Below are 26,321 nucleotides of genomic sequence, written 5' to 3'. Positions count from 1 at the left end.
GAGTCTAGGATAGATTGCTTTAGATCCTTGTGCAGTCCTCTGATCAGGAGAGAATTATCGTATGACTAGAATGTGTTTACTGTTCGAGTCTGAGGCTTTATTGACGGCAAAGCCTAGCATGAATCCCCTCGCTCTTCACTGGAGAATGTGCAGTGGGCTTGTGGGGTAATTGGCCGACAAGAACGCCAACATGCAAGCCACACGTCGAAAGCCAAGAATTTTAAGTTGAGAGGTGTTCGCAGGTTCAGCTCCATATGGACTAAATATAAATGATCTTCAACTAAGCCTTGCCCAAGCATTCTAAAGACAACTAAGTATCATCATAGAACTCATTGCATTTAGTCTTCGACTTTTGTTCATAATGCAGACAGATTCTCGACCTCGGCTCCACACTTTTGTCCTCTTTGGCGTCCAGTTCATACTCATTGTAATTTTACCCAGCCTAAATTCTGCACAAACCGCTAAATGGCAGTCCGTGTACTAGATGGGTAGTCTTCAGCTTTCAGCGGCACCAGTGTACGTTCTCTTAAAATCCTGGCCTTGAAAACGGAGGAGGTAATGCTAAGTTTCTCATCATAGTATATTCATATTTGTCTGCATTGGTCTCGAGTTTCTGGCCCTGATCATTCAACTTATATGGTTCCTCCAGAACTCTTTAAGCCCTGCAGCGGTCACAATAGCCCATAGATGTTTCTCTGTAGCTTGGCTAGCCGTCTTTGGGCTGTTCTTCGCCAGTGAAGGAATGTATTCCTCGCTGATTGCGGACAGTCCCTTGGATTGGCCCCCTAGCCCGATGGTCGCAGCAGAAGGGGGTTTCGTTACTATGTGCTTGTATGGATGACATATACCTAAACCCAATAACTTAAGCCGCGAATTGACGTTCACATTTAGCCTAGGAAGTCTCTATGTCACCCTCTTCTCCGCCTACATCTTCCTCCGCTGTAAACGTAGCCCACTCTACGACGCACGCTCTCCATATGTCGAGGCCGCCGAATATGTCCCCGTGATCCTGCCGAAAGGAACCAGAAACACATCTCAAGCTCTGGTTCATTTCGCCAACGACAAGCAAGAGGCTGCTCTCCCGTAAGACAGCCACGAAGCCCTCTAGTACCCCTTCACGCCACAGGGATTGCCGAACAGCAATGCCCGCCCCAACCCCCACCGTGGCACTCCAAGGCCTGAAGACGTCTCGTCCAATACCATAATGGTGAATGGGATACTGTACCAAGTAGTTCCGAATACGCAGGCGCAGACGGCCGCGTATGGCGTACAGCCTAGCCAAGACCAAGCTCACGCCAGTGAGAAAGTTCCGGAGTTGCAGGCTTCGGCGTTGAAGCGGAAGCCAGTTGCGTTAGGCACTGGCTCCGTACGATGATAGTTTAATGCGCTGAATGGCTACTTTGTTTTCGGAGACTGGCACGGGAGTTGGCGTTACATATGACAATTTTGTGGAAGGCCTAGTTAATGTTGTGATTAATGTCTGATAGCCTCTGCAGTCTCAGAACTAATTTCCCATTTGCAGCGAAATATATAACGAGCCAAAAGAGGAGTAAAGATCAGCAAATACTAAATGTCTGCTTCTCCAGCTCACCATCTTCTAACATTTTAATTGCTTCTCCGTACATAATACCGTGCACGTAGCTCTCACCAACTAGCTGATAGCGGGAGTCTTTTCTTCTGAGAATAAAAGGGACTTGTGCTCCAAACAAGACACAGACAATATCACCAGGTTGCATTACAGAAGGCCCGAGACCAAAGTATCCATTTTTGGAATAGAACAATCTTCGTCGTTTTAATGCGCGGACGGCGGCCGACCTGTATGGGTAGGCTAAAGGAGGAGGCAGCCCCTCAAAGTTGATGCTCAAGCTATTAATGCCAGGATTTAATATGCTATTTGCTCGTTCATTATTCGTCGTGCAGTTCTGAATCCAATATTCTGCAAAGTCTGCAAGTAGTAGTCTAGCTCTTTGGTCAGGATCGAGCTTCGTGTATCTAGTCAAAGAAAACCCTTCGGCTGCTAGAGTGAGTGCTAAGATTCTCTTCGAATCATTGGCAGTCTTATCAGAATTTGAAGAATCATGTCATCCTATAGTCATATCATACAACACCTTTATATAATTTCCACCTTTGCTACCCGGAATGCTTTGTTTGGGGATGTAGTCAGTTGTAAGTATTTCTTCTGCCTGGCACAAGACAGTGTCAAATATGAACCCTTCGACCTGGAGAATATTTGAGCTGCTTGGAAACAGGAAAATTGGATTTGTCGACGCGGCTGCTCGGAACCAATCCCTGCTCCTGGTAAGTATGTGTGGAAGATAATCTGTAAAATCCCATTGTGGCACCCATGAAGCGGTTGAATTTTCTTCCGTTAAATCGACTGAGGGGTGCACCACAGCGGAGAGAGGATGAAGATTTCTGTGGTCCCTCATTAACTCAACTGCTAGCTCTTGGTATACTTTGGCTGTGGTCTTGCTGTAATCAGCCTGCACAATGGTCCCGTCTCCAGATTTTCTCTTCGCCGAAGGGTGGCCAAGGAGGGCAAACACCTTATCTTTCGGATCTGATGAGCTGTGTTCTCGCACTTGGTCCAGAATATAAATGAACGTAGTTTCATACGGACGACGTTCGTAAACTCGATTAATGTCGCAAATGTGTCCAACGCCAGCTAAAGAAGCCAAACGTTCTTGGGAATGCCTATACCCAAGGAACCTTGACGCTCTTACAAGCAGATTCCAATTGATTTCCAGCTCTCCACACATGACTGTCACCTCTGAAGCGAGGCCAACTTCTTGTATAACCCAAATGCGTGTAAACCAGGGACGTGCAGTTACTCTTTTAAAAGCGTTGCACCGCGTGTCTGGGATATTGCCAAGAAACGCCCCAAGGGCGGCTCCTTCAACGGTATTTCGAGAACCGGACGGAACACTCTTGCCGATCTCTAAAAGATCATGTATGAAACCAAATGCCTCTTCAGCATCGCCATTGCTTTGACCAAGCCAAACGTGCACGCGCTCTGCTCCTGCGAACACTTTGCCCATGAGGTTGACTTGGTGACCCCTTTCAGACACATTGCTTTGGTCAATACACGCAGCATCGCCCCAAAGAAGTAATGCATCCTTCTCCTTGCGAAGGACTCGGAGTGCGTCGACTAGATTCGAGGGGACGAACAAATAACCTTCATCGCATATGATTTTTTCCTTGTCCGCAGGATCACCCCACGTGTAAGAAATGCCACCAAATTTTGGGAGACTGTTGATATCCGCAAACTCCAAGCGGCATCTGATATCTGAGTTGCGCTCCCCTGGGAGCAGCCTTAAGAGGCGAATAGAGGTCTCATTTGGCAGAGGGCTGTGCCTGTAGCGTTCTTGAAATGTAGAAATGCTAGGCTGCCATCGCTTCATAGAGGTTACTTCTTCTGGATCTTCTGGATCTTCCGAGAGTGGTCGTTTTAAGTGTGCCATAGTCTTAACGATATTGAACGAGTACGGTAATGCTAGAACTAAGATACGCTTGCTCTGGCAAGAAAGGCAGATGCTGACTTTGAGAAGTTGGTGATATCCCAGAGTAGCCAGCGGGCCTTGTCCTCAGCCCCAACGTACACAGCCTCCAACGCTAGACCCTTCTCGGTCGAGAGTCCTCCCATGCACTCCATAAGCCTAACAAACGGTATTAGGGGTCTGGATTTCTTTAAGAAGAGTTTATACATCTCTACATACATTGGGTATGATCTGTGGTCCGCTTCTGTCCACGTCATTTGCGCGATTTACTGCAGAGACTGGTCGCAAATGCAGCCAATAGTAGTTTCATAAGATCCAATGAACTTCCTCCTTCCCACGTACAGATCGATAGATAAACATTCAGAGAGATGCATTCATAATCACTTACAGCATTATTAAGTCTTAAAATGAGCAAATTATCGATGATTCACACGGAATAAACTTGAGGACTTTGAACACATCCATTGGAGGATATCGTATGTGATAGAGCTCTATGTGCAACAGAGGGTCATCCTGTTCTGATAGCCACCTAGAAATGCAACACTACCCACTCGCGCCGTTGAATGCAAGTCATAGCCTTGTAAATGCCGCACTGAATCCGCCGAAGACCTTCAATAGATGCCCTGCGTGCGGTACTGGAAGGTATCGTAACTGCCATCAAATCGTCAGTAAGTTAGTAGGAAAGATAGGGGAGGGAGCCAGCAACATACAGCCTTGTATAATAACTCCCGACACTTTTTGCAACCAACTCATCCACAAACCCCTCCGCCTCCTCTTTGCTCAGCTGTAGCATCAGCCTTGCCCTCAGCGCATTACTCGCCTGCGCCACGCCGGCTGCGAAGCACGGCATTTTGCTCTCCTTCCCCATCATCTCTACCAACATTACGATACGCTCTGCCTCCTTTCTTAGCGCCTGGAATGCTTGCTTGCAAAGTGCCTTGAACTCTTCAAAAGCAGGCGACCCAATGCCGCCGAGCACATCGACGTACTCTTGAGTCAGTTTGAATGGCGCTGCTTCGAAGCCCATGCTGCCTGGTGAATTGGAGAGCATGAAGCCAAAGTCAATGTGGATGATGTGACCAACATTATCGATAAGGATATTCCCGTTGTGCCTGTCTTTCAATTGCAAAACATAACAGATCATGCTGTAAGCGGCTAAGGAGCGTACAAAGGCGTCGACACCGCCGGCATAGCCTTCGCTGTCCACCTCTCCGAACGTCTTGACAAAGTGGTCGCGAAGTGTAGCGATGCGCTTGCGGGGGTTCGTACCGGCGGTTATGCCAGCGAGGGTTAAGCTGCGCTTGAGAGAGTGCAAAGACACACCATTGGTGATGGTTTCAATGAGGCCAGAGGATTCACCAGTGACTAGAATTCGCATACGCTTGACCCAGACCGGGATCTGGGCGTCTTGCCATATCTTGGAACAGATCTGGATCAACTGGCATGCAAATGCCTCCTGACGAAGATCAGCACCGGTTTTGACGATGACGCTTATCAAATCCCAATTCTTCATCCAGCCATAAGGCGATGACCGCCGTATGCGCTCTTTCTTGGCCGTCCACTCTTCCCCGAACGTGGCCGCGCTGGGGTCATCCCGATCACCCTTTCTTTGCATACCGCCAGTCTTTAAGTCGTTTTCCATTCGAGCAGCACCTGCTCCGGAGCTGGATCCTGGGTCGGGTGCGGCAGATATTCCGTCCTCAAACTCTTCGGCCTCTGCCGTAACAGCAGCTGGATTTGCGTCTGCCATAATGCTATCGAAAGTCGGCGCGCTCGAGTCATCCATATAGAAGCTCTGCTCCTCAAGGCTCTGCATACTCGCAATTATCTTCGCTTTGATGGCTGCGACCTCAGTCTTCGGTCTTTTCGAGCCACTTGACTCAAGCTGAGCCAACATTTGTGCCGCCGTCCGCATGTGGGTAGCTAATGCTGAGAAATCCGGTTGATCAGGCCCTTGGGCGCGATTGTTCATGGATATTGTCATTTTGCGAGGCCCTGGACTGTTTGCTCTACTTATTTCCATGTCTGAGGTCCTTGGAGTAGATACCGTGGCTATTGAAGACATGGTGTTTGCTCCACTCGATGACCTAGGTGCTGCGATTTTGCCAGCTAAGCTGGTGCTCGTTAGGGACACCCTCGATAGGACATTTGTGATATCTTCTTCTTCAGAAGGATCCTTGATGAGGGCAGTACTTCCAAGATCTCCATTCGCAGGTTCAAACACACTATCGACTCCGGGAACAGGAGCTTTCTCCTGAGGGGTGTTTCTTGCTGCATCCGTAATATCAAAAAGGCGTCGCTTGGATGTTCCTTTTTCGAACATCAGTTTACTAAGCAGCCGCTGGTTGACTTCAGTATCTGGATCGAAGTCGAAGTCTTCCCGGAGGACCTCTACCATAAGTAGATACGGTACTCGCTCTGCACTATTCAAGCTGGTAGCTTCCGCAGGGTTCAATCGAACGATCCGATGATGTCGACTCCGAGCAGCGGCCCCATCCTCTAGCACTGCAGGACATATCACGGGAATATCGACCTCAGCAGGGAGATCCTGAGCAATAAGAGCGAGCTCTGCTCTCAGCGCGCTTAGACGTGCAGGCTTTGGGACGATTACAAGCCGGTTCGAGATGTCCTCCAGAGCACTTAAAAACTGTGTCTCACTTCTGAAATAATTTGATCGTAGGAGCCGCACCTTCTGGGCGCGCGATAATGCTGTTGGTGTCAACGGTCTCGCAACATGTGCATGTCGGCGATGTATATGCTCAGCCTTTGGTGTCAGTCCAGCGGTAGCAGGCGGCGTAGGAATGGGAGATACGCCAGGACTCCGAAATTCTGGTAGTGATGAAGAGCTCAGACGGGCTTCACTCGATGATGCGGTGAGAAGCGATGGTCTGTGAGACCCAGGTGGCGGTCTGTTCGCAGATCGTGTTGCCCTGCGTCGCAAGTCTTTCGGAGACGGAATTTCCTTCTGACGTGGAGTAGGTGATTTTCCTAGCCTTTGATTCTCAGGATCCGAATGCCCTTGGTGAGATTTCTGCTTTCTTGGCCTTGGAGAAGCTCCAGCGACAGTATTACTCCTTCCTATCCTTGCCGTCTGCACGTTATCCGATATAATGTCTTCTACAGGTCGAGGCTTACGAGCTTGAGCAACAGCTAATGGTCCGGCATGTCTCGGGAGGAACGGCGCAGCTACACTGGCAAGAACTAAGCTGGACAACACGATGACTGGCAATACATTCTCCTTGATATTTTCCCTCCGCTGCGGCTCCGCAGATCCAAAAACTATCCGTTGAACCTTGTTATATATTCTCCGACACGTTTTAAATGAGTTCGAAGCTGGGTTTCCGGAAAGGTCATGCAGATATGTTTGGAAAAGCCAGAAAGTCTACAGGCCATGTATGATTAGCAATAAGCGGGATTTCTCCAGATGAACACACAGAACACGGTGTCTAACTTACAAGCAAAGCGCCGTTAACAGATTCTTCGCATAAATCGATTATGAACTCCTCCAATGCCATGGACTCATTATCGACACTGATGAGGAGGTGGCATAATCTACACTACATAAGCTACGGTCCGGAGCATTCTGAAGGTAGATTATGGTCATCGTACTGGGGAAGGAAGAATTCAATCTCCTCGTAGGCAAACTGGCGGAGCTTGGAACATAAAACGTAATGGATCCCGATATGGTCTGCATATCGACTGTGAATAAGCAGCAGTGTTAGCCTGAACTTTTTGTGGCAGCGCGGCAGCGGCAGCTTGCGGAGGTACAAATGGCTTCAAACTCACGATAGGTACGCTACTGAGAGGGATGGATCGTTATTGAAGTGATCCGACTCTATGAAGCGCTCTAGCAGGTTCCAACTCATCTGGAACGGATCATTGGGAATAATGTAGACGGGATGGCAGGCTCATGGCTTTTCGGGTAGGGTTCCAATGAGAGGTGCTTGGCAAAGAAAAGCCACGCTAAAATTATTTCAATGTAATCCGGGGGTGGCTCAACGAGGAGAATGGCGATGGGAGAAGTGGCTGTACAAAGCAATCCAGCTACAATGAAAATTTATCCTAATCAACCAAGTTTATCGATTCATCTCTTCCACAGAATTTCAACTTTAGGTTGTTCTACTCTATGCAGACTCTCCCACTAAAAACGATTCGCTGGGGAGCAAGTACCCATCTCAACTCGTTCGCTTGTCTTGTACTCCCCTTGAACAGGACCTGTTTTTCTGGCTGCTCGCTACTGCTGTAATTTTGAACGCCAATACACCTTGCAGGCGGTTATGCAATCCAGCGCTGCTGATTTCTTGCAAGAAGCTTATATGGTACAAAAAGAGAAAGATTTTTTTTAAAAGGTTTTTTACAGAGATAAAAGTTAGTCCGCTGCATGCATGTCCACAAAGATATTGATGGCTGCCACAACGATCTCAGCAAAAATTAAGATGATGACGATCCACTCAAGCAATTCGCCCTAAATATTAATAGTGTTAGCATCTTCAAATGGCGCACTTCAAGAGAAAGTACTTACGTGAGTTACCGTCAACTGGTCCTTTAATACAGCAAGCAGATCCCCAATCACGTTGAGCCGTTCGGTGAGAAGACCAACTCTTTGGTCCATCTCCAGGTAGCTGCGAACAGCCTGGTAGACTGGATCGAGTTGTGGTTCGGCCCACATTAGCTCAGGAGCATCGAGCACAGAGCCTTGAAGATGGATATTGATGCGGAGTATGAAAAGCTCGCCGATTTGCATGTTGATCTGTGTCTTGTTGAGATTCACTTTCCCGGAAGTGGCAATCTGCGAAGGTATATCTTTAGTTGTTTCGATAGTATTATCAACAAGGTCTTCGTAAAGTGAAGTCTATAGTGCTGATCAGCATCGCAAAAAAAAGACGATTGCCGGAGTGGGTGTACCTTGACACTCTGCGACAATGCATGGCTTATCGCAAGCTTGGTCATGTAGTTCTTCTTCTCTCTTAAGCTAATAAAATCATTGTATATCCTGGCCTGATACTCCCTAGTGTAGTAAAAGTTAAAATCCTCAGTTTGCACATCCTCTTTGCTCAGCTTTTCCACCTCAAACTTCGCGATCTCTTTCAGAAACCGATGCTCTTGTTGCAGCGTCATCCCCCAGATAACCACAGTGCCGTAGTCAAATAAGAACACCTCCGGGGTATGCACTTGTGTATCAAAGTCTAATGTAGCAAGCGAGAGTTCGGAATGCTGCTGCATCTCTTGTGGGGTGTGATTTGGCACTGAACACTCTCCATTATCCAACGAAATATCCCCCCCTTGCGTGTGCAAGTCTATCAAATCCTCTCGCCGCTGCTCACTATGTGTGTCCACTTCCACGGCGCTATCTGAATACCTTCTTGGTCGTTTTCGGGGATATTCTTCAGCCATTGTAGAGCTAGCAACTTTTTCCAGCCCGCTCTTCCTGTAAGTGTACGGCGTGTATATGCATTCATCGAACAGCTTAGGCGCCGCCCCTCGTGTCTTAACCTTTCCTTTCAGAAACCGCATCAGGTCGTCCATTCGGTATGAATTCGCGGTACAGTATGCTGTGACCCGTGGCAAACGCTCTCGGTCCGCCTTGCCGAGTCGAGCGGCGTCTCGCCTTGCCGTGGGGTCCTTTATGCGAGTAAACTGTGCGTATACATCCCGACCGCTCTCTTCATCAGGCCCTTCTTCGCCGTGCTCAGGGTCTGGTAAAAGTTTTAGTTTCTGCGCAGTCCTGGTTGTTCTTTGAGGACCAATCTTTGGCGCAGGTATGTTTGGAGGAACAAGAGGTGACCCAGAGCTATTTCGTCTTCGAAGTTTACTGTTCAGAGCCGATAGCATTGGTTGGCCGCCATGGCTAGTGGGGATAGAGGAGACAGAGGTGGCAGGGAACTGGGAAGAAGGTCGAAGGGGCGAGGAGGGAGTGGGGCTGCTGGTCGTGACCGTAGGATTAAAAGTGACACTCCGCTGTGGTTTTGAAGGTCCGGACTGGCCAGAACTTTGAGAATGTGACATGGACGATATCAGTGGAGTGCTTTCGGTCGCAGTGGACGCAGAAGCCATGGTGGATGTGGTAGGTAGAATACTAAAATACGAGGTAATCCAGCGCCGAATGCTATAATCTTATAGTTGTCAACATAGTGAATGATAAGGGGTTGTGCATATTGGTAGAATGAAAGAAGAGCTCTGGTGGTGGAAGCTTTGTTAGATTGGAACATTAAGATGACGTTCTGGAGCATGGGCACTCGGGCCACCACACGTTTTTGGCACAGCCGTTTTCAACGGCGACGTTTCATAACGTTATCACAAAAACAAAACAATGGGACTTATAATCTAATCTGGTAGATCATTCTACAAAATCCTACTAGAGTAGTCACTATGACAATATTTTGTTAGTGAAGGGCAACATAGAAAGCCAGCATTGCGCACCAAACCCAGTATCATTTCATAGATTCCAAATACTCCAACTCCTACTTTTTACCACCCAGGCAAAGCCACAGATATATAAGGCTTCAAGAATTTCCCTAAGCATCGGTGATGCACCCATGACTAGCGTCCTGCACCAACTTCGCATACTTGAATAGGGTGCCTTTCGAGTATTTCAATGGTGGTGCTGTCCACTCCTGTCTCCGACTCTCTATCTCCTCTTCACTCACGCTCACATTCAATTCTCTCGTCTCTGCATCAATCGTAATCTCATCACCATCTCTAACAAGCCCAATGAGACCACCCTCTTGAGCCTCAGGTACAATATGGCCAATCAAGAAACCGTGGCTACCACCGCTGAATCGACCATCGGTGAGCAACGCAACGTCCTTGCCAAGACCAGCACCCATGATCGCAGAGCTCGGCTTCAGCATCTCTGGCATGCCGGGGCCGCCCTTTGGACCTTCATAGCGGATAACAACGACAGTCTTCTCGCCCTGTTTGATTTCACCCGCTTCAAGGGCAGTGATAAAATCATCTTCAGCGTCATAGACTTTGGCCTTTCCAACGAACCGAAGCCCCTCCTTTCCAGTGATCTTCCCAACGCACCCGCCTGGGGCAAGGTTGCCACGTAGAATCTGTATGTGTCCAGTCTTCTTGATGGGGTTACTTAGGGGTCGGATGATATCCTGATCAGCTGGGAAAGAAGGAGCGTTTTCCAAGTTCTCTTTAAGCGTCTTGCCAGTTACGGTTATTCCACTGCCGTCAATGAGGCCTTCTTTAAGGAGAAACCTCAAAACTGCGGGAGTACCGCCAATGTCATTGATATCTGCCATAACATATTTTCCGGATGGCTTAAGGTCTGCAAGGAATGGGATGCGGTCGCTGACACTCTGGAAATCGTCAATCGTCAGCTTAATGCCTACGGAATCCGCGATGGCGATTAGATGAAGCACTGCATTTGTCGACCCGCCTGTGATGTTAACCAACACCATAGCATTCTCGAAAGCTTGGCGGGTCAGAATGTCCTTTGGCCGAATATCTTGCTTCAGGAGTTCCTTAATTGCACCACCAGCAGCCAAGCATTCAAGCTGTTTCGCTTTGGAGTCTGCAGGGTTTGAAGACGACCCGGGAAGTGACATGCCCATGACTTCAATTGCGGTAGCCATAGTATTTGCCGTATACATGCCTCCGCACGCGCCTTGTCCAGGGCACGCATGTCGGATGATATCAAATCTGGTTTCTTCACTGATCTCGCCTGTGATGAACTGGCCATATGCTTGGAATGCTGAGACAATGTCAATATGCTGATTCCCCATGGTCTTTGCGCAGCCAGGTTGGATCGTTCCTCCATAGACCATCAACGAAGGCCTGTTCACTCTTCCCATTGCCATAATAACTCCAGGCATGTTCTTATCACATCCAGGGATGGAGATATTTGCATCATACCATTGCCCACCCATGACCGTCTCGATTGAATCCGCAATCAAGTCTCGAGATTGGAGAGAGTACCGCATTCCCTTTGTACCCATTGAAATGCCGTCGCTCACACCAATGGTATTGAATTGCATCCCCACGAGCCCGGCTCTTTGTACTCCTTCTTTCACTTTGTTGTTTAGTTCCAGCAGGTGCATGTTACAGGGATTTCCGGAGTACCACACGGATGAAATGCCGACTTGTGCCTTGCTTAGATCCTCATCTTTTAGTCCCGTGGCGTACAGCATGGCCTGGGAAGCGCCTTGTGATTTCGGTTGAGTAATATACTTGCTGACAGTATTTAAATCCTCATTGGACTTAGTCCGGAAGTGGGACGATGTTGAAAGTGCCTTCCTAGAAGCTCATTAACATACATAAAACAGACACTGACAATCAGTTGGGGTTTTAGAGCTTACATATGCCGCCATTGCAGCCTCGAACCCCATACTGGGCGAGCCAAAGTGGCCCCAACCCGTGGAAGCAACATTTCTGCTGAGCTTGAAGAGCATGAGTTGAAATGCTCGCTCCAAATGTTTTGGAGTTTTTTCGGAGATTGGCTTTTCTTCGGGCCGAACAATGGTGGTCCTACTTCGTATCCGAGAACCAATTAACGTGGGTGACCACCTGGGTCGTGCACGCCGTCATATCGTGCACGACCCAATGGCTACTTCTGGCAGTATTTTGGTGTTCCATCTACATCAGGAAGGCGGTAGTAGCCGACCGTCATAACCCTATCACCTCCGTTACGGAGGTACAGCCCATAATGTTTGTAATAGCGCTAGCAAGGGGCGCCCCTGCTGCAATCGACTTATCCTAATAAAGTAATAGGCCTCATAACACCAAAATCTTCAAATCCATTACTCTGTATATTGTCTATATATATCTAGTACTTTATAAAAGCTTTACCTTAAGGTCCACATGCTATTCCAACCTATCGAATTGTATAACCACCCAATATCGTATAGTAATTGGTAGTCGCGTCGCTAGTTACGAGTAAGAGTTAGAGTTTTTCGGTAGCGGATTGGAGGGTATAGCATAGGCCCTATAGGCTCTATAGGCTACTAGTTCTAGTTCTCTGCCATTATAATACTTGTGTAGAACGTATAGGTACTATATAGAGCGTGTTCTATATAGAACATGTATTCTGTACGCGTCGAGGTAGATTTTGGTGTTATGAGGCCTATTGACCCCCCCTTGCTAGCGCTATTACAAACATTATGGGCTGTACCTCCGTAGTTCTCGCTACAGATCTCATTTCGGTTCCCGGTTTTGGATCTATTCCAAGACCGCATGGTTTAAGCTTGAATGAGGAGAGCCTCTTAGCGCTCCCGCTAGCAATGTGGACAGCAACAGTGCCAAGCTTTGCCGATTAACCTGCTAATCTTTGGTTGATACGCGGAAATGCTTTCTAGCTGGAATTCTCTCGTCCTCCGCGCAAAACAACAGCTAAAACAAGGGTATGGCTGGAGCGGGTCGGCCGCCCTCCCTGTTTGTGGTGGCGATATCTAGTAGAAAATTAATTTTATTACTATTAGATATCATTTATAAACTTGCTTACGCAGCTCGGTCCGCATTTACACTAGCTTTAGTCTGCTGCTTTAAATAAAATAGATTTTTAATATGTGACCCACGAAATAAATTCGCCTTAAAGCCCGATCCCCATGTTCCCCAATTACCACTTATTTAGAATTTCAAGCAATAATGTTTATATATGGATGCTAAGCACCAAGAACCTATTTCAGCAGGTGGAAGCATTTTTTATCAGTGAGGTAACTTCTTTGTTGAGGCCTTGGGCCTTAAATGTAAATGCGAGGTTGTTTATGCTGGTTAGCGTGTCTGGATGCTCGGCCCCAAGCACCCTTAAACTTGTGTCCTTCACTTGCACAAACAGCTCTTCGGCCTCCTTCCACCGCCCTTGGTTCTTGTACGTCGACGCCAGGTTTGCTCTGGCGCCTAGCCCAATAAATACCTCATTCGCTCAAATACTTATCACTGTTAAAGCACCATGTGTCACGATTCCTGAAAGCAGGCTCCGCACGCGGATTCCTAAGGCTATGTCCCTAAGAAACTCATTAGGAATTAGCAATGTAAATCCTGTGATATTATTATAATTCCTGTAGTCGACCTCAATGCAATGTTACAGTCTGCCATTTTGGACGACCAAGTGTAGCCTCTCCGTACATCCACCCGTCGACGAAGCAAAGACCAACAAACAAGAAAGCATCTTTTCCATCCCTCATTACACGTCGTAGAACAGCAGGTGCCCGACAGCCCGCAAGCACGCATACCTCGTCTGAAGGTTGCATAAAATGGGGTCCGAGTCCCGGCTCACCTTTGGCTGTACAAAAGAACCGATGGTTCTTTGCATTGAGCTTAAGCGCTCTATAGTGATAGTCTCCATGGCTACCGTCACCAGCCTGCTTGTCTACGGTGAGATCTCGATTGTCTCCCGTTTCGCTCCAGCTTCTCCACCATTGCTTTATATCGGCCAGCCTCTGCCAAGGCAGCGGTTTCCTTTCGTGCAGCCAGTATCTCCAGATGTCTCTATCCATGAAGGCAGCCCTCCAAAACTTGTCGTTGTCAGGAGGATCCGCGCAGTCTTTGTATAGCCGCTGCCATTCAGATACGTGGCTGAGCACCACATTAGATGTGCGATTTGAATTCAGTTCGTCTTGAGACACCCGCCTAGCACAGGCATGCACTGTTCCTATCGGGATCATCTTAATCGATAGATCTAGGCCCGTCAATTCATGCATGAACCCGACTCCTTCAAAGCGTGACTGACGGGATGCATCGTAGAGCTCCCAGCGATTGTTGTCGTCTTCACCGTCAGGAAGCTGGTTGCTGAGATCAATAGCCCATGAGGGCAAGTCGCTAACCATACTTCTTCTAACACCGATTGCGTCGCTGAGTGGTCCAAGGCTGTCGTAATTGGTATAAAGTAATTTGGCGCATTGACCAAATATTTCAGCGGTGGTGCATGAGTAACCCTGATTGTAGAACCAACCATCTTGCCACTCTGGAGGTAGCAACCCTAGTATCCCGAAGAAATGATCTCGTAGATCAGTAGCTTTCCGTCCCTGAGCTGAACTAATGGCTTCTTCAAGAGACAGCCATTGCGATTCCGATTCTGTAAATCTCTTGCGATGGCCATGCAGGGCGTAAGCTCGAGTGTACTGGTAGAAGGGAAAGCTCTGATATTCTCCAAGAAAGAGTCTTCCTAGGTCCTTGCAGCACTCAAGACGGTGGTCCATCATAGATTGAATGCCATTCAGCAGCCTTGATATGCGGAACGAGTATGGATAAGCGTGTATGAAGGAATCGACCTGGGGCAAGACGGCTTCTTGCAGAGTCCATACTCGAGTCCACCACTGACGTGAAAGCAACCACCGAATGCAGTCAAGAATCGTAAGCCAGTGCCTATTCATCGCAAATCGACCGCCTTTGCTGACATCGTCAGCGAGGAGGAAAAGTGGGAACTCATGTAGATGCTTCCCCCCTGCGGCTCCGTCCAGCACATCCAATGTCCGGGATAGGAGTTCGTCACAAGATTGCTTCTTTGAATCGGGCAGCTCATATTGTTGTGGAGCTTTGCCACCCGCTCTCAGGAAATGCCTCAGTTCGTCACAGCAGATTTGTTCTGCCTGATTCCATTGATCTGATGTCATTTCAGACGCTCGGGTGTACTTGTCCGAGTCGCATATAATTTCATTAGACCATGACTGCGTAAAGTGGCCGAACCAGATATGGGCCTCCTTTGCTTGACGGTAGATTCTGGCCATCAATCCAAGTTGACGATTTTTCTCTTCAACGTTCGACTGATCGATGCAAATAGCATCAACCCATAGGAACCGATCGGCGATTCGCTGCCTCAAGCAATGCAAGAAATCGACCAAATTCTCTGTCGCATTGAAGATCTCACCACCGATAATGATGGACTTGGTTTTCTCCGGATCGCCCCAAACATAAGAAAGGGTTTCGTACTCTGGGTTATCATCTAAGGACACAATCTGCAACCTGCAGGTAATCGGACTATCGTCGGCTCCCTTGTGCAACTTAAGAATCCGGATGTGGGGTTTACTAGTATCTAACGGGGTCTCGAGCCATGGCATCCGCTCCACCAGGGCTGGATCAATGTCAATATCGAAGTCGTCCATCATCGTGACTGGTTTTCGTCGCTTGAAGCTCTGAATGGGTGGCAGTTGGAGAACGTGGAATTCCTACGGTTATCGATAAGAGTTACCCAATAGAATCAATAGGATCAACCATATGCGTACTTTTGATTCTGGTATTCGCGCACGGTCCAACTCTCGTAGGACACCACCGTTGGAAGGGATATCCTACCTTCTAATAATATATAGCTTGCAGTCGGCGGTGTAGCCACTATGTTTATGCGGGACCTTCCTCTACAGCAGACTTCTTATATCGAGAAGAAATGAAGCAGGATGGCGATAGGTTTCTATTTATGCGAGACCAGTTTCTTCCACAGCAGACTCCTCATGTCAAGGAGAAATAAAGCAAGATGGTGATAGGCGGCAGCGGAATAGGTTTATTCTGTATTCTTAGATAGCTAGATATAGATACCTAATGAGACAGGCCCTCAGGATTCTGCATGCATTTTGCCACCACCTCGTTTTATTTTAATATATTTTGGTGCCGTGCACAAGATGGGACCGTGCATACGTTATTTAGGGACAGCCAGAACTGGATCCACAGTTGGGCAAACCTAGCACAGCCACATCACATGAGACTTTTGCATGCTCTTCAGCTGGAGTGGCTGTCATTCTTCGGAGCAACCCATCTCTCAGAGTTAGCGTTGATCTTATCCACGATATGCGGCCAATTGTTTATACCGTGAGGTAGCTTTTATTTTGCCTAAGCCCTGGCTATTTCGAGAGGAAACTTTGCACGGACGAGTTCAGGTCTACTCCGCTTCTAAATAGCACCTTACTTAAGTACAAGAGGAACCATAGCCTATCATTCAGCCAAGTACTATCTCTATACGACGACGACCCGGCTCGAAGCTCCGTTCGGCGGCTTCGCGATATATCCACCCCGTGGCTATCCTGTATGCAATACAACCTCTCCATTCGATGGCCATAACGTTGTACAGGCTCCACGTCCAAGGCTCAGGAAGGACGAATTGTCGTAGTGTATGTGGCAGATCCGGGGGATAAGTATCTATATCGTTCAAGAGCGATTTATATGCTCCGTCTTTATTAGGCAGTGAAAATTGAGCAACAATGCCCTTTCTTCTCCCCAGTGATGTCACTGGTTAGGTTACTTCATTGGATCGGTTCGGTTAAACCAAAATTCAAAGCCTAACCGGTTAGACGATTTTATTGGCTTAATCTGGATCGGTTCTGAAGTTTTAGCGATAACCAGGTAACCAGGAACCAGTAAGGCCTTAGTGGTAAGGATTTGGGTAAGGGCGAACGTCACCTAAGGGAGCCAAGCCTCGTCTATTGGCTTAAAATTGCCGTGTAGCAACGCCCTAGTTAATCCGTTTAAGGCTTTATAGATAACTAGATCTATTAAATATAGTTAATTTAATAGAGTTAATAAAGTTATAGTGGTTATTCCTAACCGCGTTATCCCCATCGCGTCGCCTATATCACGTCGCCCATAACGCGTCGCCTTTATTATTACTACCCTTATTACTACCCATATACTACCCTCATTATTTTATAATTGACGACTAATCGTCGTTCAACACCATGCCAAGACTCGCGATAGTAAGTACGACGTTCTAATTTGCGTATTGATCGCTAATATCACTGCTGACGTCCTGCAAGCTTTATAGGACCTCTATATACTATTTCATTACTTTATACAACTCCTCCGTACCTTCCTTAAGCACCTTTACCGCTTTATACACTATATTACTCCAAAATCTATATATTTTATCCGGTTGATCTGGTTTAACCGGTTACATAACCGGTTAGTAGCCTAAATCCGAATTTTGGATCGGTTTTGGCCTCATTTTTGTAACCTAACCTAACCGCTGACATCACTGCTTCTCCCACCCCCACACAAGCGCTCAGAAAGAATGAAAACTTCATGCCTTCCGACAAATGGCGGCATTGTATCAACTGATCGAAGATCGCCATGAATTTCTCCGGCAAAGTTCCCGAGGCAGTCATGAAGGCAAAGTTTTCTTTCCTTCTTTACGATTTCGAAAGTAAGGACTGTCGCGAAGAACTTCAGTTGGCCAGCGCCCTCTGCTGGAGAGGAAATTGTAGTCTCCCTAACGGCATCATTCAGGTAGCTTGAATTAGATCCGTGATTGTGACCCCTCTGACCGGGGGGACAACCTGTGCTCATTGGACTCGGAGTCGGAGATTCTTGACCTGCGCCGTTCTGCAACAGCTCAAACCGTTCTGACCTGGCGGGCCGGTATTGCCACACGATCATCTTACGAACAGACTTGGACGAGAATAGTGTAGCCATCGAGGCAAGACTATTAGACCCTGCCCAGATTATGGAGTCATCCCATGATATCCTGTCGGTCCATCCCGCCCAACTCCAGCTGGGAAATAGGTTCCGCCTCCTGGATTCACCGAGATACTCAGAAGATTGCCACAGGACGGCCCAGTCGAAGTATTCGATCGGTAAGCCAAAAAGTAATGGCGTGCCGAGCTCGCGTCCCAACACCGCGCTGATACCGGAAAATGCGTTCATGATATCGCTTGGGTAGCTTATGTCTCGTTCTACATAGTCGGAAACGCAGATCTCGAATTTGCTAAAAGCATCATACGTCTTCCTTGAGCCTTCGTGAAGGACATGTCCGAAGACATGGAAGAGGTCGTAATGGTAACCTTGAAGGTGTATAACTTCTTCTGCAATAAGATCCTCTCGCCAGCTTACTTGAGGGCAAAGAAAGAAAACAAGGCCGTCAACGAAAATTATTTGGCGCTTGGAGAGCAGTTGCTCCTGTAGGCTGGTAACTAGTAAGCATCTACTTTTCTCCTTCCAACCTAACTGGTGCATTACTTACGTCCATGCTCTTCTATAATGAGACCAGTTGTCTTTGCTCCAGTAAGACTGATAGTTTTTAATAGAAATAAGAGTAAGCTCCTCGCTGATTCGCTCGCCTTGTCGGAAGCCTTCAGGATCGCTGACAAAAAGACCAGAGTCGGCGCTCTCACCAGTAACTGCGACGATAGTGAGGGAAGCTTGTAGGAATATTTGATCCATCGAAGAGATCATGGAATGTTTATTGCTGTTATCGTCTTGTACGATGCAAAGAAGATCCACCCAAAGGTATCGCTCGCCTATATTATGGGTAAGCCAAATTGCGTCCCCGATCGTCCCTGGCATTGGCTCACACCCCTTTGTGAGCCCTCCTGGTACTTTGAGAAGGTCGATGTTGCTCTTCCTTGCGCCTGGGCAAGTATGAACTCCCCAGACATAGCTTAGGGCAAGGTATCTGCAATTAACTGGCAATACTACCAGGCAATCGTTCCAGACATCAATAACAAGCAAACCTTGGACCGGTGGAAAGGTCGCTATTCCAGAATCTTTGTGCGGTCCATGTTGCCGATCACAGCGCCAAATCCATTGACGTATCAAATGAGCTTTCTCCTCTCGCGTAGATAAATACCGACCGGTGTGTTGCCCAGTGCCTAAGTGGAGCTTGTTTGTAATTGACGGGACAAAGATCCTCGAACTTACCGTGTTGTTGCTGAAGGAAATGCAAACATACTTGGGATACAGTATCCTTCTGGTATTGTGGTCTTTAAAGGGTTCACCGCGACATAGGAGTGCTGTACAGATTGGGTCCTCCATATATTTGTGGTCCCATTTATGGTCAAACTCCCAGACTTTAGCGGCTAAACGACACAACGGACAATTGCCTTGACGGGGAATACTCGATAGCACGCCTAAAGATATCTTGCGCGGTGTTCCGGTGTTTCCATTTTCATCAATCTCTGGCGCGCTTTCGAGACGAAAATCTGCAAGCTGGAGGTCAAAAGTTTGACAGCAGTTGCAGAGTGTGTCTGGGGTGGGGGGTATGGGTATCTCCAGAAGCGCACAACCGGTCAGCATCGTCTGAAGGAATTATGACGTCACTCACATGCAGCTCCATTCTTACTACTGCTGACTGAAGCGCAAAATCCCCTTCTATATGAAGAGATGCCAAGAGCTACCGCTGTATATGATTATCGCTTTGAAGTAGGGGACTTGTTTGAATGTTCTTGTCGATTTAGGTTGAATTTAGCCTATTACCCTATCCTTGTTCCTATTCCGGTTGTACTACTACCCCCGTTTCAGTTACATACCCCCCCTCCCTTTCCTATTTCAGACACCTACCTCATGTATAAATAGCTTCTTTTCTTCATAGTTTGAATAGAGAGTCCTCATTCTTTTCTTACGATCGGTGCACGGACTACCGATCGACAGTTCTGCTCTGTTTCATATAGCAGTGCCGGAGGAACTTGGTCTGGTCTTGGGTCTTGACACTGAGGTAAGTTGCTGCCTAGCACGTCGATCGTTATCGATAGGCTAACCAACAGTGGGGGAGCTGTTGTCGGCCGGACAATAAAGGATGAGGACTCTGTCTATTAAATGTGGCTCTAGGGCCTCTATCCCTTAGCACGCACGCGATTGACAGAAAAAGTGAGACTGCAAAATTCGCGAGGTCCACGTTCTTATCGCCCATTACCAAAATTTATATAGGAACTATGCTTACACATTTATACGTAGAATAAAGCTTTGTATTCTTATGCGGAGCTTATACAGCTAAAATTTGAGAATTTTAAGGCCTTAGAAGCCCATCGCGTGGTTAAACTTAATCGCGCCAGTAATACAGGCCTTCTGCGGCGTTGTATAGTGTTTTTAAGACCTATGCTGCTCGTAGTAGAGATATTGCTTACTATTCTAAGGAGTATAGGGACGGGGTATAGTATAGAGTGTTCTGCATCTGCAAAATGTATAATGAAATGTATGGGGGGGTGTCACGGTGCTGCAATGAAGTAGACTAAATAACTACGTTGTGGTATAAAGAGGAGAAGAAGGCAAAAGGGGGTATCGTATACAAATAGTAGGGCCAGCCGCCAAGGCGCTAGTGGTGGGCCAGCCAACAGTACGAAATAGTACGAGATAGTACGAAATAGTATAAAACAGTATGCGTCAGGTTAGTGCCGTAACAGTACTCCCCTCCCTAGAAGGTTTAGTCCCTAAACCAAATAAGTAACTTATTTTTACTGTAAAGATATTACTTCCACTTACCGCTCTTAACTAAGCTAATAGTAATTTTTTATACTAGGTATGGAAAATCCTAATTAGTTAATTTAATAAATAAAGTCGGTAGAACTTTACACCGCCGCTATATAGAGCTTTTTAGCAAAAAACTAACTAATTAGACAACTTTAACCGGTAGTTAAAGTTTTATAAGATCTTAACCACCATAAATTATCTTTATAGTTAGCTATAGTTTTGGCGTAACTCTTTTTTATCTTATACCTAGTCTAGGGGTCCTAGCTTCTTAGGGTATTATTTATCCCTTAACACGTTAGGGCACCCAGAGGAGAAGGCCCGTGCGCGAACACCAAAACTTAAACAACGCGTTTATCTAGGCGGCAGCGTCATTCAAGGACTTATTTTAGCTGCAGTATCTATAAAATACCGTTCTGCAAGAAGTACGGCCGCTAGAGACTTTATATCAAGCAACTCAACTCCAAAGATAAGCTTATATATTATTTCGCTATGAAATTAAAAGCTTTATCCCTTAACCCGTTAGTGTCCAACGAGAAGTGGTCCATGCGCGAACACCAGTTCCAAAACAACGCGTGCACCTAATCAAAAGCTTCGTATTTCTCAGTACGGGCGTTAAATTCAGCTCGATTGATTGGCTAGCTCTTATCGATAACCGTTGGACGCGAATTAACGGGTTAAGGGATATTCTTAAGCACAGGCATTAAATTCTATTAATCTGATTGGTAGGCTCTTATCGATAACACGGGTGCCCAAGTTGACGTGTTAAGGGATAAAACTTTAGTAGTACACGCTCGCACCCTTTTAGGGATTTCTTAGGTTCCTAGGTTTCCTTATTATAATACTTCCACTTAATATAATATATTAAGCCGTGCTCGTCTATTTATTTATTATATATATTAAAGATCTTTTTAAATTCCTACTTATCTGTAATATTGCTGTTATTATCCCTTTTAGCTATTCTGCCTATAACATTATAACGTTCCTTTTTATTAATATATACTTAACTAGAGATCTCTTTAGGGAACTAGAGGCGGACTTTTAAAGTATAAAAAGACTTATTAACACGGATATAGTTTAGGAGGTTAACTATAACTACTCCTTTATAGGTAGCTAAGATGGACTAGGGCTATCCTAGTTATTATCCTACTTCCTCTTAGGCCGGTTAGTCTTTATATTTTTAAGGCTAACTATAACTATATTATCCTTTTTAAATATTATACCTTCGTCTTGTTTTATATTAGCGTTATCTTTATAGCGTTGCTAGGAGATATAAGCTAGGGCTTTAAGTTAGGTTAAGATGCGCTTAAAGTGGTTAGCAATAGTATTAGCTTATAGGTACTCCTTTTTTATATATATAGATACGGCTAATAGCTAGGGGCCTGCTAGTTTAATACCTAGACGTAGGTTATAGCTATAGTTGGCAAAGAACGGTAAGATTTCCATAGTCTTATTAACCTAGTTATTTATAGCAAACTTAGTAAGGGGAAGCCAATCTACCTAGTTGCCTTAGGTAAAGCTTATAAAGGCGCGTAGGTACTTATTTATTGCTATATTAATAATCTTAGTTTAACTATTTATTTTAGGGTGCTATACGGAGCTAGGGCTTAGGGTTACCTTTAGGCGCTAGTTTAGGTAACGCTAAAAGTTAGAAATAAATAAAGAGCCTTTATTAGAAATAATGGTATTTAAAGCGCTGTGTAACTTATAGATAGTGTAAATAAATGCTTTAATAAGCTTTTTAGTATTTAGGCTAGTAATAGGAATAAAGTGTCTTATCTTTATTAGGCGGTTAATAATGATAAAAATATATCTATATGTTTTGCTGTTATAAAGGCACTTAGGTAGGTTAATAACGTGGTTAATAGAGATAATAATCTATAGGTAGACTGGTAGTTCTAGTAGTTTTAGGAAATTAGGCGGTGCTAAATATAGGGTTTTTATACGGAAGTAGAGAGTGTAGTCTCTTATAAAGGTAGCCGTAAACTATAAAATACTTAGCTACTAATACGTTTAATTAAAGAGGTTTAGTGTTTTAACGCGGCCTAGGTAACCTATAGGGCCTAAACTATATATACGGTATATAACTTCTAGTTAGAGTTTAGGTAAATTAGGGACAAATACTTAATTCCTATAGTAGATTAGGCCGTTAATAATTAAATATTTAGATTTATTACAGCGAAGCAGCTTCCTAATCTGCTTAAACCAATAGCGTACTTTATAGTCTTCCTATTTATATAGCATAGCTAATATATTCCTAGCGAGTTTATTTTCTATATAGGCATTCTTAATAAGCTCCTTAAGGGTTTTTTTCTTAGGCTTTAGGTCCATTACTGCGATAAAGTCTTTAATACTCTAGTTTTATAATTCGCTTAGTAGCTTTTCTAGGATAGTAGGGTCGACTTTCTTTGGTAGTAAGATAACGCGGTCTCGGTATTATAGACATTTATTATTAGCATTAGTAGATATAACGCCTAGAAGGCAGCTAAGAGTATCTAAGATTATAGCTTTAGTGCTGGGCCTATAGGTAATAATAAAGTTAAATTAGGAAAGGAACTTAGCCTAGCAGACTTAGCACTAGTTTAATTATTTCGTTATTATAAAGGTTTAGAGGTTCTTATAGTCCGTAATAATTTTAAACGGCTACTTAGTTCCTTATAGTTTAGGGCGCCATTCTTTTAGTGCCTTAATAATTGCTAAAAGCTCCTTATTGTATATTTTATAATTATATTTAGGGGCTAAGTACTTAGCAGAGAAGAATATAACTAGCTTAAGCTTATTACTTTCGTTGGCTTAATAGAGTACTCTACCTAAAACCTAGTTTAAGGCGTCTGTTTCTACTATAATCTTCTTTATATAGTTATAATATGCTAGGACCGGTGCTGTAGTAAACGCTGTTTTTAGGGTCTAGAACGCCTATGTTTAGTTAGGGCCCTATAACTAGCTAATGCTCTTCTTTAGTAGCCTAGTTATAGGCTTAACTACCTTAGAGTAGCCTTAGATGAATTATTAGTAGAAGTTCGTAAAGCTAAGAAATTACTATAGTTTTTTTTAACTAATGTCGGGTCCTTCTATTCCTATAAGGCCTATACCTTCTTAGGGTTTATAGATATGCTATTAGTTAAGATAATTAAGCTAAGGTATTTTATTTTAGTAGTATAAAACTTAAACTTATTAATATTAATCTAGAGTCCAGCATTACCAAGTCTTTAGATAATTTTATTTATATATTTTATATACTTAGCGCGTGTTTTTAAAAAGATAAGGATATTATTAAGATACGCAGTATAGTAGTTATTAAGGGCATTGTGTAGAATATAGTTAATATAGTTTTAAAATATAGCGGGTGCGTTATAGAGACTAAATAGTATAATTAATATTTTATAGAGCCTAAACTAGGTAATAAATGCTATAAGCTACTTATAGCCTTCCGTAATCCGGATCTGGTTAAACGTAGTAATTATATTAAGCTTAGTAAAGTACTTAGCACTATAAAGTGCGTTAAGTATCTCGTGGACTAGTAGCAATAGATACCGATTCTTAATAGTAACTATATTTAGGCCTTAGTAGTTATAGTAGATTTATATACTACTACTAGGTTTCGTAGTAAGGAGGAGTAATATAATGGCTAGTAAGATTAATTCGCGGATAAAACCCTTATCTAGTATCTCGTTAATCCACTTCTTTATATAACTAAGTTTAGTAGGTAAGAGTAGTCTATTTTTATAATATAGGGCCTACTTTCTAGGTATAATCTTAATTTTATAGTCCTATAATTGGTAAGGGGGTAGCTTATCTACGTTTTTAGGGAAGAAGTGTTTAATATATTCGCGAAACTCTTTTAGTAAGTATTATAAAATGTCTTTGTAGGTTAATCCTAGTTTACCTTTTAGAAATTTCTTAATATTAGTATTAACTATCTTTTGGCATAAAAACTTAGACTTTATTTTTAGGTTTATTTTAAGAAAGTTATAAAAATAAGGGGGTAGCGCTTTACGGGCTTTATCTATTATATAGTCGCCTTTTACTAGCTAGCGGAAAGACCTTTTTAATAGGGTTGGTACTTCTATTAGGCCTATAGGCAGCTCTTTAAGCAGCTATTAATGCTCTTTTTATTTAACTAGTTTTACTAGCTCCGCTATATAGATCCTTATTACCTTTACGTCTTTTTATTTATAGAACTAGGTAAAATTTACGGTATAAATATATCTAATATTATCTAGGTTAGGGCGTATTTAGTTCTCTAGTGCTATAGCTAGGCTAGTATAGCTTAGTTAGCCTAAGGGGGCGGAAATAAGGCGGTGGCTCTATATAGTACGCGTAGGGGATAAGTATAAGGTTAGGCGTTATAGGGGAGAGGTCTTAATTACTTTGGTTTTAGTCTTAGCTATAACGCCCTTAGCTATTATACGTGCGGTCGTATATACGTATAGTAAATAGCTTAAGATTAGGTATCTTATTAGCTAATTTAGGTTAAACGGGTATATATAGGGGACTTATAGTTCTAGCAGTGTTTATTTTTTAGAGAATAGGGTAGTAGTCTAGTCTTCTAGAATCTCTACTTAGTTTACTACGTATATTAGCTTACTAGTATTAGGCACCTCTTTTACTATTAGCTAATAGTATTTAAGCATTAGCCGTATAATGCGTCCGCGTAGTACTACTAAGTTATAGTCAGGAATATGCTATAAAAGACAGTTATAGGTATAGTAATTAGAGTTAAACTTAAGCTCTAGGGCGAGAAAGTCTGCCCTTAGGTTATACTTTTTAAGCTAGGGTATTTTAAGAATTACTAGTATAGAGGGTAATAACTTTATAACGTAGAAGAGTATAAATTCTATATAGTAGTTAATTGTTATTATTGCTATAAAGTAGTAGGTAATAAACCCGGATAGGAGTTTATTAGTAAGGCGGAGTGGTTTTAGAACTAGAAGTCTTTTTGTCGGGAATATAGGCAAGTTGCCGTTATGCGAGGCAAGTTGCCATCACGTGTCGCCGCGGCACTAGCGTGGCGAGGAGCCTTAAGCTCCTCGCCCTTCCTTAAGGAAGAGAGAAAAAGAATATCAATTATTATACTACCTATAAATCTATAGATACGTAATATTACCTTATAATACCTACACTAATTAGTAGTTAACTTTACTGTTATATCATAGAATAGCTAGGTATTCTACTAAGAAGAGACAAGCTACTATACCAGTGCTACTTATACTAGAGAAAGCTATCTTTTAAGGTTAGAACTAGTCTTAAACCTTAAATAGAACTCTTTTATAAATCTAAGGATCTAAAGGCTAGAACTGGTCCTAAGCCTTTTCTAGATTATAGATTCTTACGTCTATTACGTAAAATAACACGCTTTATAAGTCTTTGCGATTTAAGGCTAAAACTAGTCCTAAGCCCTATAATTGCAAATATATGTTATAAACGCGTACTAAATAACGAACGCGTACTAAATAACAATCCCTACACTAATAATACTTCCCTCCCCCTAAAAACATAGCTACGCCTACTTTAAACGACTAGGAAGACTCCTTACTATTAGGGGTAGCTTTATACGCGAAACTTATTAATAAAAATTAGGACGAATTTACTTTTAATATAATAACTTATACTGCAAAATAAGTTAATAGCTTTCTCTTATACCATATTATATTCTACTAAAGTAGATACTACGCCAATTTACAGCTATAGGAATATTTTAGGGAGGATTTTATA

General features: G+C 44.3%; 9 protein-coding genes across 9 annotated transcripts; 2 read left to right on the top strand and 7 right to left on the bottom strand.

Annotated features, from left to right (window-relative positions):
- Nucleotides 1-484: 484 nt before the first annotated feature.
- K441DRAFT_733413 (uncharacterized protein) lies at nucleotides 485-1,465 on the top strand (the record flags this gene model as incomplete). Its single annotated transcript, XM_067654254.1, has 4 exons — nucleotides 485-516; nucleotides 580-831; nucleotides 892-1,083; nucleotides 1,141-1,465. 4 exons carry the CDS (start codon nucleotides 485-487, stop codon nucleotides 1,373-1,375), a joined length of 711 nt encoding a protein of 236 aa, XP_067508527.1. The 3' UTR covers nucleotides 1,376-1,465.
- A 97-nt stretch (nucleotides 1,466-1,562) lies between these two features.
- Nucleotides 1,563-3,353, bottom strand: K441DRAFT_486968 (HET-domain-containing protein; the record flags this gene model as incomplete). The annotated part of the gene is made up of 2 exons (XM_067641946.1): nucleotides 1,563-2,037; nucleotides 2,104-3,353. Coding segments are annotated over 2 exons (1,725 nt in total), but the record flags the coding sequence as incomplete, so codon positions are not given.
- A 311-nt stretch (nucleotides 3,354-3,664) lies between these two features.
- Nucleotides 3,665-7,399, bottom strand: K441DRAFT_628339 (phosphatidylinositol 4-kinase-like protein PIK1). The gene is made up of 5 exons (XM_067646193.1): nucleotides 7,284-7,399; nucleotides 7,107-7,196; nucleotides 6,953-7,049; nucleotides 4,208-6,879; nucleotides 3,665-4,148 (listed from the first exon to the last, which is right to left on the bottom strand). Exons 1-5 carry the CDS (start codon nucleotides 7,361-7,363, stop codon nucleotides 4,109-4,111), a joined length of 2,979 nt encoding a protein of 992 aa, XP_067508525.1. The 5' UTR covers nucleotides 7,364-7,399; the 3' UTR covers nucleotides 3,665-4,108.
- Nucleotides 7,400-7,525: 126 nt separating this feature from the next.
- K441DRAFT_693219 (sporulation protein-like protein RMD1) lies at nucleotides 7,526-9,672 on the bottom strand. Its single transcript, XM_067652630.1, has 3 exons — nucleotides 8,403-9,672; nucleotides 8,020-8,349; nucleotides 7,526-7,962 (listed from the first exon to the last, which is right to left on the bottom strand). The coding sequence occupies exons 1-3, from the start codon at nucleotides 9,549-9,551 to the stop codon at nucleotides 7,867-7,869; spliced, it is 1,575 nt and encodes a 524-aa protein (XP_067508524.1). The 5' UTR covers nucleotides 9,552-9,672; the 3' UTR covers nucleotides 7,526-7,866.
- Nucleotides 9,673-9,809: 137 nt separating this feature from the next.
- On the bottom strand, nucleotides 9,810-11,877 carry K441DRAFT_603231 (dihydroxy-acid and 6-phosphogluconate dehydratase; the record flags this gene model as incomplete). Its single annotated transcript, XM_067645295.1, has 2 exons — nucleotides 9,810-11,744; nucleotides 11,807-11,877. The coding sequence occupies 2 exons, from the start codon at nucleotides 11,875-11,877 to the stop codon at nucleotides 10,013-10,015; spliced, it is 1,803 nt and encodes a 600-aa protein (XP_067508523.1). The 3' UTR covers nucleotides 9,810-10,012.
- A 1,251-nt stretch (nucleotides 11,878-13,128) lies between these two features.
- On the bottom strand, nucleotides 13,129-13,335 carry K441DRAFT_541722 (uncharacterized protein; the record flags this gene model as incomplete). The annotated part of the gene is made up of 1 exon (XM_067642661.1): nucleotides 13,129-13,335. A coding segment is annotated over one exon (207 nt), but the record flags the coding sequence as incomplete, so codon positions are not given.
- Nucleotides 13,336-15,121: 1,786 nt separating this feature from the next.
- On the bottom strand, nucleotides 15,122-15,502 carry K441DRAFT_541549 (HET-domain-containing protein; the record flags this gene model as incomplete). The annotated part of the gene is made up of 1 exon (XM_067642653.1): nucleotides 15,122-15,502. A coding segment is annotated over one exon (381 nt), but the record flags the coding sequence as incomplete, so codon positions are not given.
- Nucleotides 15,503-17,358: 1,856 nt separating this feature from the next.
- Nucleotides 17,359-19,383, bottom strand: K441DRAFT_628320 (HET-domain-containing protein). Its single transcript, XM_067646192.1, has 2 exons — nucleotides 18,388-19,383; nucleotides 17,359-18,330 (listed from the first exon to the last, which is right to left on the bottom strand). The coding sequence occupies exons 1-2, from the start codon at nucleotides 19,176-19,178 to the stop codon at nucleotides 17,388-17,390; spliced, it is 1,734 nt and encodes a 577-aa protein (XP_067508520.1). The 5' UTR covers nucleotides 19,179-19,383; the 3' UTR covers nucleotides 17,359-17,387.
- A 60-nt stretch (nucleotides 19,384-19,443) lies between these two features.
- On the top strand, nucleotides 19,444-19,730 carry K441DRAFT_653437 (uncharacterized protein; the record flags this gene model as incomplete). Its single annotated transcript, XM_067647543.1, has 1 exon — nucleotides 19,444-19,730. A coding segment is annotated over exon 1 (188 nt), but the record flags the coding sequence as incomplete, so codon positions are not given.
- Nucleotides 19,731-26,321: the final 6,591 nt, after the last annotated feature.

This window comes from Cenococcum geophilum, assembly GCF_001692895.1.
Source record: "Cenococcum geophilum 1.58 unplaced genomic scaffold K441scaffold_5, whole genome shotgun sequence".
Lineage (NCBI taxonomy): Eukaryota > Fungi > Ascomycota > Dothideomycetes > Gloniales > Gloniaceae > Cenococcum > Cenococcum geophilum.
The sequence above is the reverse complement of the archived record's forward strand: the minus strand, read 5'-3'. Positions and strand labels throughout refer to the sequence as shown.